The following is an 11,245-nucleotide window of genomic DNA, read 5'->3' as shown; positions in this document are numbered from 1 at the left end:
TACAGTTTAACCATGGACAACCAAGGCACAAGGAGAGGAGAGAAGAAACAAATCTTGGATTTCTAAAAAATAAGACGAAAAAATCCATTAGATTTCACCCTTTGTATTCCGGCTTCCATTCCTGAGTTTTGTCTCTCAATGTCTTCCGCATATCGCGGCAATGCATGGGTTGGCTACTAGTATTAATGAAGAGAGAATGTTAAAGTTAAAGTCTATGTCACTTTTCTCCATATTTTCTCCATAATACAATAAATAAAAGCATGCCAAGTGTTACGTCATGTGAAATGCACACTATACAAAGAAATGCATTACCCATAAACATAAACCATCTCATCTCTACTTAAGAAAAAAGGATTTAGATCTTAAAGTAGAATGCTTGGGTGTGTGGATTCTTGTTTATAGTTAAAATATGGTACATAAGTTAGTCGTTGTATTTTTTAGAGCAGTTACATTAAGAAACGATGTAGATACTCCAATCAAAAAATTTAAAAAGTCTCTCACAAAATCGTTGCAGTTTTTGAGGATTGAGTAGCACTCATCCTGCATGGCATGCATTCGATGATGCTCGAATCAAATATTCTTTTTGAAAAGTCGCACAAAATCCTTGTAATTTTTGAGGATTGAGTAACACTCATTCTGTATGGCTTGCATCCAAGGTGAGGCTTCTACTCAATAATCACAATACAACTCAAGAAAATAGAATTTGCATAATTTTTTTAAGGCAGAAAGTGAACAATTCTGTATATAATCAAGAAATCTTACAACAATCTCATAAGAAGCACTCTTGGAGGAAATAGCTCGAACCACCCGACCAACCCCGAGCTATCTCACTCACACTCTCACTCTCATGAAGAACTCGCATTCACACACACACACACACACTCGCACTCTCATTCTCTTCTTCGATTGTATGTGTATTCCTCTTCTTCACGCCAAAAGCCATAAGTAGCCCTTTCTAGAGATTTCTCGATCCGCATGCCATATTTTTGGTGATATCACCATTTTTGAAAAAAGTGTGTTCGGGAAGCTTTCTTTACACGCGATCATAATTCCCATGAGATTATGCTAGTGTGCGCCACTTGCACCTCGTTGATTCGATGAGGATTCTCAATAGCTCATATCGAACATTCCATCCTCCTCTTTGACTTTGTATCTCTTCATTTGAGGCTAAATCTTTGTTTTTGACTTCCGTTTAGGACCTACAATGTCTTGACATGAAAATCTAGGCATATTTTTAGCACGAAACCACTCAAAACCCACTTTTGAGTCACTAGACGGATATGAAATAATATGAATCATAATATATAAATATTTTTTTGTGCTAAATATATATATATATATATAATTAAATATCTATTACAATTTAACCATGGACAACCAAGGCACAAGGAGAGGAGCGAAGAAAAACATCTTGATTTTTTTTTTTGGGACCAATAATATTTATTTATATTAACTCTTCCAAATCTGTCATACACCAAAGCTAGAGAAACTACTATCTACTCTGTTTTCACCTCATTCAAGATTTTACATAAAAACTCCCATCTTTAATCCTCACACAAGAAACAAGATTTTTCCCAAGAGATTTGATACGCAGCAGTAAGCAAGCCTCCATCATGGCATTCTGGCTTCCATTCCTAAGTTTTGTTTCTTAATGACTTTTACATACCGCAACAATGCGCGGGTTGAGTACTAGTATTAATGAAGAGAGAACGTTAAAAGTCTATGTCACTTTTCTCCATAATACAATATAAAAGTATGTTAAGTGTTACGTCATGTGAAATGCACACTATACAAAGAAATGCATCACCCATAAATATAAACCATCTCATTTCTACTGAAGAAAAAAGGATTTATATCTTAAACTAGAATGCTTGAGTGTGTGGATTCTTGTTTATAGTGAAAATATGGTACGTAAGTTAGTCATTGGATTTTTTAGAGCAGTTACATTAAGAAATGACGTAGATACTCCAATCAAAAAAGTTAAAAAGTTTCACAAAATCCTTATAGTTTTTGAAGATTGAGTAGCACTCATCGTGCATGGCATGCATTCCATGATGCTCAAATCAAATAATTTTAAAAAAAGTTTTTAACAAAATCCTTGCAATTTTGAGGATTGAGTGACACTCATCTCGTATGGCTTGCGTCCAATGATAATTTTTCCTTTCTCAAAGGAAATAGGTTCCTCTTCACGTTGCATATACTAGCAATGAGAGCATGATCCACAAAAAAATAAGATACATGATGAGTACCTATACATGTCTTGCTAGGGAGTAGCTAATTTACCCTTCAATAATCTTTGCACACTAGCCATTTTGACATACGCTTGGATGCTTGAATGGCTATCCTTTCCTCATCCATGTTATTGCCTCACCATAGGCTGATTTGTGAGATAAAATTTGAGTTGATTTTCTGTTGGTATATGGGTTGATATGTAGTGTACTGAGCATTCATTAGCTCCACATATGGGTGTCTGACATTTTACAAATATAGGAATGTGTAAAAGATGTCTTGTGGGCCTATATTTTGTTGTTTTTTTTACATAAAAACATGGCATAAATTGAGTTCTCAATAAAGACTACAGCTCTACTCACTAAAATTTACCTTATGGTTAGGTGGTAGAGTCTATACAAAGAAAGGAGTGTATTAAAGATGCCCAATGAGCATACATTTTGTAGTTTTTTTTGCATAAAAGGATGAGCTGAATTGAGTTCTTAACCAAGACAACATCTTTAATCACCAAAATTCGCCTTATCGCCACATATACCTTTGCTTTCTAAGCTATATCCCATAAATGTACATTTTATTGCCTTATCATCTAGCTTATTGTGTTGTTTCTCAGGTATAAGGCCTCAAGAAAGATACTTTGGAGAGGTATCCATGTGCATGACATATGTTGGCATCCATCTTCACGAGACTGCCTCTTGAAGGCCATCTTGATGTGGATAATGCACAACTTTCCTCGTTATGGCGAGTGTTCAGGTGAGTCAAATGGGTTCCTATTCATGATGATTATTTATTGTCATTGTACTATTTTTTGACATGCTTAAATGTGTATGTTGTCTAGGTCTCTCCACATTTGGATACCATGCATGCCCTATTTGTGGTTCATCATTGGTGGCATCTAGGCCAGAGAGCTTGAAGAAAGTGATATATGCGAATCATCATCGATTTCTCCCTCATCATCATCCCAAATTTGTTCATTCTTGTATGGGAGTCCCTCCACATCCACTAAGCATGGGAGTCCCTCCCCATCCACTAAGCATGGGAGATTGGAAGGCATTATGGAATATGGAGTGGAAAGTCCTCCTCCCTCCGGCATGAATAGGTAATATATCTTTGACATAGAATTCCAATACAAGCTTTGATTTGAAAAGATAATCCTCTTAATATTTAATGTTATTTGATAAGGTACTCTATCTTCTTTCGCCTACTATATTGAACGAGCCTCAAAATCAACCATCTTCTTGATCCAGTGCACATCTTCAAGAATGTTGCCTCTAACATTCGGGAGCACTTGAGAGGAACACGGGACTCCTTGCTCTTGTAAGAGAGGATCTACAGAGCATAGAGAGGATGCAAAGAGCTTTGCCACGAGACGGACCAAATGGGAAGACAATTCTACCTCGAGCACTTTGGATATTGACAAATAAGGAGGAGAAGTTGGTGAAAGATGCCATTACTACATTCCAACGGGGTGCATGAGGTACTACTACTCCAACGGGGTGCATGAGGTGTTTAAAAGGTGCCTTCACAAAGACAAAGAAGAGAGGTGTTGAACAAATAGATGGCTTGAAGTCCCACGATTGGCACAAGATGCTTCAAGTTAGTGAAACATTGAAGTTGTACATATTTAACTTGTTCAATCATAATGTATCTAATCATGGTGTATAAATGTTTAGAGTTTATTCTTCCTACAAGCATTTCCAATTATGCATCCCATGAAGTGCGAGAGACGATTTATAAGATGGGGGAGCTTGTGAGTTTTGTACCCCAAATCCTCATAGAGAATTTTCTACACACGTTTTCCTCAAAATGATTTGTTTATTGTTGCGCATTGTAGATATGTGAGTTCAAAGGAAATCGATCCATTTACACTTGACTATGCAAGGGTCATGGTAGCGGAGGTGGTTTGTTTGGTCGAGGAGACATTCCCACGGTCAATTCTCACAAGCCAACTACATCTTATGGTTCATTTAATTGATCCGATTGCCATATGTGGCGCTGTGCATGCTCGATGGATGTTCTTTCTTGAGCGTTTGATGAAGACCTCGACGAATTTTATAACGCAAAATGCAAAGCTAGAAGGTAGTATGGTTGAGGGTTGGTTGGTACAAGAATCACTTGTTTATATCTCAAAATACCTTGCCGAAGTGGATCCCTCTCTCTCTCGCCTATGGAGCAATGAAGAAGACTTGAGGATGACCTCTTATGTTCCTCAAGGAAAGGGAAGGACCAAAGTCATGGATACAGAGATGCATAGTAAGCTTCATACCTTTTGTGTGCTTAATAGTGATGTGATGAGAAGATGGGTGGCAAAGTATGAGGATGAAAAGGCAAGAAGACAAAGTGAAAGGTCAGTATTCTGTAAGCACCATGGACGTAGTGTGCCATACCCCGAGCACCTACGATCACTTCTTAAGGATCTTGATGTAGATTGGCTATATGAGGAGATGGAGAGAGTGGCGCAAGATGAAAACATGTATATCACATTGGAGGAGTAGGAGTATGCCCATGGATGCTTCAAAAAGGTAAACAAACGTGTATACTCAATCATATTTTAGTATGTTAAACTTGTGAAAATTTATTTTGAGGTTTTGTTTTGTTTTTTTTTGTCTTGGCATAGTGCACAATGTTTAATGCTTTGTGGTCAGAGGGTAAACATTTTCGCACACAAAGGATTGATGAGAAGAGGAACACCCAAGATGGTGCGTTAATTGCAATCTTTGAGGGAGTCAATGGAGCCATGGATGATTATTGTGGATTGATCCAAAATATCATTAAGCTTGACTTTCGAAGCTTCTTTGAATATATTTTGGATATCCAATGGTTAAAGGATGTGGTGGAAAGAGGTCCTAATGCAACAATCAAGTGTCATGCAAGTGGCTTTGTGACCATTGACTCTACAAATTTTTGGCAAGGAAAGGACGGGACTCTAGTGCTACCACAACATTGTGAACAAGTTCATGTAATTATTGGTAATTACAACATATGCATTTACAAATAGTAGAGATGTAATTTTTTTGTATGATGTATCTCTGTGCTTGAATAGGTTGTGTATCAACCAATAATTGACAATAAGAGATGGTTGCATATAATCCCAATCTCACCACATTTAAGAGCCATTTATAGTACATTCACACACATTGAGCATATGGAGGAGCATGTCAACTCAACTATGGAGGGAGATAACTTGGAAAACATTGATGATGATCGTGCCATTGGAGATGAAGATCGTGCTATTGGAGATGATGATATTGCCTCTCATAGTGATGATTCTAGTAGTGGGATTGATCTCTTTGTAGATTTGGATATAGGCATGGACATTGAGATAGATACTTTAGCAAGGGTTGGCCTCTTTGAATATGAGATTGAACTCTAGTTGTTTGATTGTATTTTTATTATAGCTATGGTCTTCCTTTTGGTTTTTTGTTATTGGTGACTGATTGATTGTTTTATTAGTAATTCATAACTATAATTAGAGAAATGAGACATGGATAATATGAGATGGATTTGTGCAGTTTGAATCGACAAGACTCACAATGCACGTGAGTCTTGAAAATCACCTTATTTATGTATCCTCTACATTAGTTCATTGCATTCAAATATGTTTATTATCAAAACTACAATTAGACAAATGAGTCATAGATAGCCCGATATAGATTTATTGTGATATGTTGCTTTTATGTTTTTGAGATTACATGTAAAGATTCATGCCTTTTTACATGTATGTATGCCCACAAAGTGTGAGATTGAGTCAATAGATGTGTGAGATGTGAGCCAATAGAAGTGAACCTATAAGATGTGATGTGTGAGATATGAGCCAATAGAAGTGTGCCCATAAGATGTGAGCCCACAAACAACATGACATGAGCATTAAAAAGAACAAAAAACTTAAATAAAAAAACCATTGATTTTTTGAATTTCTTGTGCATGTACTGTGCCCAGTGTCTTGATTTCATTCAAATATGTGTGCTAGAGACTTCTTCATGAGAGGGAAATCCTTCGATGTAAATTTGATGCAAACTCGGTCCTATGGAGCTAATTGTTAAAAATGAAAATCTAATCAATTGTAGTGCATATAACTCAACCAAGTTCCGTGAAAAAATAATAAAATTTAAAATCGACAACATTTCACACGTGGTGACCATTTACGTGAAAATTACATTTTTTAAAATGCCTACCAAAAATTAAAACAAACACGTTTTCATCGTGGATTGGATATCCACGTAACTTAGTCAAGTTATGTAAACCAAAAATCATAATTTTTGGGATTGTTTTTGGAAAAAAAATGATTTTTTTCCTTGTTATGTTGTCCAGTTTCGTAACTTGCTCAAGTTATTAAAAAATAATTTTTTGCTTTTTTGATTTATTTATTTATATTGTTTTTTACTTTTTTTTGCAATGTTGTCAAGGTGTATGCTTGATCTACATGAATGCCAGGGTTATGTAAGTAACTCGATCGAGTTACATATTGGACATCCACGTAAATAGCTCGCATATCGATCGAGTTCTATGGTGGATGTCCCACCGCGTAACTCAATCGAGTTATGTGGTACCTCTACGTGGATGTCCACTGCATAACTCGTTCAAGTTACGTGGATATTCACCTCCAACCTTCATTGAACATATATGGATATCCACCACGTAGCTCAATCGAGTTACATTATGGATGTCCACCATGTAACTTCATCGAGTTACGTGGTCATGATAGTATGTCAAGTGGCAAGGGTAATAACTCGATCGAGTTATCTTTCGAGCATCTAGCAATTGCCACTTGGGATGACACGATTAGAAGGACAACTCGATCGAGCTATATCAATGGTTTCCCATCCGCACAATGTGATCCCAAAGTGAGGACCCTTAATATTGTACAACCACCCAACTTTATATCTCATATACGATTTAACTTATACATATGCACATATAAAATTATACTAATTGAAACCTTATTTTCACTATGTAAATAACAATTATTTATTTCATATATTTTACTTATTATACATATCTATTATGTGCTTTGATATACTACTATATCAATAAAGTAGCTAGCTAAGCTAATCTAACCCATTTATAAATTTTACTAATTGAAATCTTTTTTATATGAACAATATTGTTAGGGTAGGGCTCTGGGTTGGTTAAATTTAAGTAAATGGATTAGATTAGGTTAGTGGGTTAGATTAGCTTAGTCAGTCAGTTTCAAAGGTGACTGCTAATGTAATGGCAAGAGGGACCAAGAGGATGGAGACATTGATATATAGGATATTAAATCACATAATAGATATATATATATCTATATATATATATATAAAGTAAAATATTTAAAATAAATACTTGTTATATACACATATCAATAGGATGTAGACATAGAGACATGGACAAAGGCGACTGCTAAGGCAATGGCAAGAGGGACCAATGATGATTTTTGACGGGTTGGGTCACGCTTTGAAATGATAGGTTTATTAGAAACATTTCCTATTTTTTCTTTAAATTTTTTATTTGACGATAACTCAAAACAAGTGGTTATATTTTATGGCCAAGATGGCCAAAAAATGGGCATGATGCTAGTCGAAAAGAAAACTTGGGAGGGAATAAGGTCTTAAAGAGTAGGTCCATCACATGAGCTACATTAGTCCGATATAAGATAGACGAAATGCACATCCAACTACCGATGTCTACAAATATGGGCTAGCATGCAAATGAAGGCTATTAACAGTAAGGCGGCAACGCATGTGGGACTATTAATAGTAGTAGGAGATGTGAAAAACAAAGGTGCCTTAGCATATAAGGGAAAGGTAATCTCTATATTGAGATACCATGAGTAGCAAAGGCCAAACTAAAGGCCACCAAAAGAATAACAAAGGTAAATGTGAATGTCTTCAAAAACTGGTAGGTATGGCACCTTCACCTTCACAATTTTTAGAAGAAACATTAAAAACATGATTTGGGCAAATTTTGATGGAATATTAATCTTTCATAATTATCCTTTATTAATCTAGATTTAAAACCATTATCAAGATTTAAAAACATAGTTTCCTACTCTCTCTCTCTCTCTCTCTCTCTCTTTTACACACACACACACACACACACTCTAAAACTAGAGTTTGTGTTGAAGAAAACCGGTCAACTTTTACTATTTTTAGTTATAGAACCGGCATATCTCATCATTTTGAGCTAGAAAACCGGCTAGATTTCAATGTCTTCCATTGGTTGGGGACAATGTTCCACCGAACTAGAGAAATGGGACTTTACTCTTCTACGCTTCCACCATGCTAGAGTTTCTCTAACAAAATTCATTCTTTAGTCATCTATTCAAATGTATACCCCTTTTATTGATCCCACAAGTGGCTTAAAATCCTCAAGCCTATTAAGGGGGACGGAGAAATGGGACCCTCACACACTGAGTGCCTCGCTAGGAATAAGGTTGATATATAGGATATTAAATCACATAATAGATATATATATATCTATATATATATAAAGTAAAATATTTAAAATAAATACTTGTTATATACACATATAAATTGGATGTAGACATAGAGACATGGACAAAGGCGACTACTAAGGCAATGGCAAGAGGGACCAATGATGATTTTTGACGGGTTGGGTCACCCTTTGAAATGATAGGTTTATTAGAAACATTTCTTGTTTTTTCTTTAAATTCTTTTTTTGACGATAACTCAAAACAAGTGGTTATATTTTATGGCCAAGATGGCTAGAAAATGGGCATGATGCTAGTCGAAAAGAAAACTTGGGAGGGAGTAAGGTCTTAAAGAGCAGGTCCATCACATGAGCTACATTAGTCTAATATAAGATAGACCAAATGCACATCCAACTACCGATGTCCACAAATATGGGCTAGCATGCAAATGAAGGCTATTAACAGTAAGGTGGCAAGGCATGTGGGACTATTAATAGTAGTAGGAGATGTCAAAAACAAAGGTGCCTTAGCACATAATGGAAAGGTAATCTCTATATTGAGATGGGCCATGAGTAGCAAAGGCCAAACTAAAAGGCCACCAAAAGAATAATGGAGGAAGGCTTCGAGGGCCGCAAGCTCAGCCTCAAGGCCACTGTGGAAGGCCTGCGCGTCCTTCAGAAAAGACCCAAAAGAGCAAACAAGGTCAGAGGTCTCGCCGAGGAGCATGGGAAGGTCGGAGTTGGTGGTGTAGAATGGATAAGCATGAAGCTGATCACAGAGTACGCTAAGAGAAGCAGCGTTGTTATATGAGGCGGCCGCGGCGAGGTCATCTTGTGCGAGATACCACAAAGCTGCAGACAGGGTGGGTACATCGCTGTACGAGGGGCTGATGAGGGGAGCGAATCGATGAATGCGCAGACAGTTAGGAGATGCGCAGCGTTTAATTTTTTTAAAAACTAATAGGGGCCCTTATTAATTAAGGTTTTTTATCCTAAGGTCAAACCTTACTAACAATAACAAATGTTCCTCCATTAATTAATTGAATCACTTTTTTCACTCGTTGTCTGCCCCTATTCAAATGTATACCCCTTTTATTGATCTCAAAAAGTGCCACAAGTGGCTTAAAATCCTCAAGCCTATTAAGGGGGCTGGAGAAACGGGACCCTCACACACTGAGTGCCTCGCTAGGAATAAGGTTTGCACTCTGAAGGAATATATTGTTGAGTGCGTGTGGGGTGGTTCACCTGGGTGGTGGTGTACAGCGAGGTTGATGAGTGCTGCTTTACGAATTTGACGTGGGAGGCCTCTCAATCACTCTGTGGCCGTACTGTGCAGTTGGCCGCTTGCAGCTGCTATATAAAGAAGCCCGCCATTGTGAAGTGCAATCTCATGCTCGCTCCAATTACCACACCGTCTACCGTCGTGAAGTGCAATCACGGGCTCGAAGCATCCGCGCGCCCTCCATTGCAGTGTGTAAATTTGTGAGGTCGTCTAGTGGCCATGCCTCATGAAATGCAAGCCCAGTATCGCCCTATTCCTACAGAAGGGCGCCGGGCACAGTCTCACAACGAGACCCAGTTGCATGTAGATCAAGAGGAGACGGTTGAAGCCTTAGTTTTCACTGTAAACCTCACAGGTGCTGCTGTAGTGTCACGCTTCTTCTTCTTTTTTCCCAATAATAATAATTGCAAAAGAAAAAGAAAAAAAAAGTGACTTGTATGATGTTTGTCTCACTATAGATTAAAGCGATATTGGGTATCGTTGTGCAGGATTTCGCGTGGAAGATGCCAAAGTGCAGCTGGAGGACGACCAGACCTTGATCCTCAGCATCGGCAAAACCACGCGTAGAATGCAGCTCTCGCCAGAGGCACGCCCTGAGGCTATCCAGGCATCCTGCAAAGACATGGTTCTCACAATCACAATCCCCAAATCAGGACCCAAGTAATATAGTGGACTGACAATGGTTTAATCATATCGCATCAATAAGGCTTACAATTGTCGTAAATGATAACCATACCCTAGCTATGTGTATGCCTATTGCCTGCTAGGCAATATATATATATATATAATTAAATATCTATTAGAGTTTAACCATGGACAACCAAGGCACAAGGAGAGGAGAGAAGAAACAAATCTTGGATTTCTAAAAAATAAGAGGAAAAAATCCATTCGATTTCACCCTTAAATGTATTCCGGCTTCCATTCCTGAGTTTTGTCTCTCAATGTCTTCCGCATATCGCGGCAATGCATGGGTTGGCTACTAGCATTAATGAAGAGAGAATGTTAAAGTTAAAGTCTATGTCACTTTTCTCCATGTTTTCTCCATAATACAATAAATAAAAGCATGCCAAGTGTTACGTCATGTGAAATGCACACTATACAAAGAAATGCATTACCCATAAACATAAACCATCTCATCTCTACTTAAGAAAAAAGGATTTAGATCTTAAAGTAGAATGCTTGAGTGTGTGGATTCTTGTTTATAGTTAAAATATGGTACATAAGTTAGTCGTTGTATTTTTTAGAGCAGTTACATTAAGAAACGATGTAGATACTCCAATCAAAAAATTTAAAAAGTCTCTCACAAAATCCTTGCAGTTTTTGAGG

General features: G+C 37.3%; 1 protein-coding gene across 1 annotated transcript; it reads left to right on the top strand.

Moving 5' to 3' along the window:
- Positions 1–10,015: 10,015 nt before the first annotated feature.
- On the top strand, positions 10,016–10,932 carry LOC147603086 (17.5 kDa class I heat shock protein-like). Its single transcript, XM_086797066.1, has 2 exons — positions 10,016–10,274; positions 10,408–10,932. The coding sequence occupies exons 1-2, from the start codon at positions 10,139–10,141 to the stop codon at positions 10,581–10,583; spliced, it is 312 nt and encodes a 103-aa protein (XP_086653192.1). The 5' UTR covers positions 10,016–10,138; the 3' UTR covers positions 10,584–10,932.
- Positions 10,933–11,245: the final 313 nt, after the last annotated feature.

Source organism: Cibotium barometz, chromosome 65, assembly GCF_041138505.1.
Source record: "Cibotium barometz isolate CiBa-2024 chromosome 65, ASM4113850v1, whole genome shotgun sequence".
Classification (NCBI taxonomy): domain Eukaryota; kingdom Viridiplantae; phylum Streptophyta; class Polypodiopsida; order Cyatheales; family Cibotiaceae; genus Cibotium; species Cibotium barometz.
The sequence above is the reverse complement of the archived record's forward strand: the minus strand, read 5'-3'. Positions and strand labels throughout refer to the sequence as shown.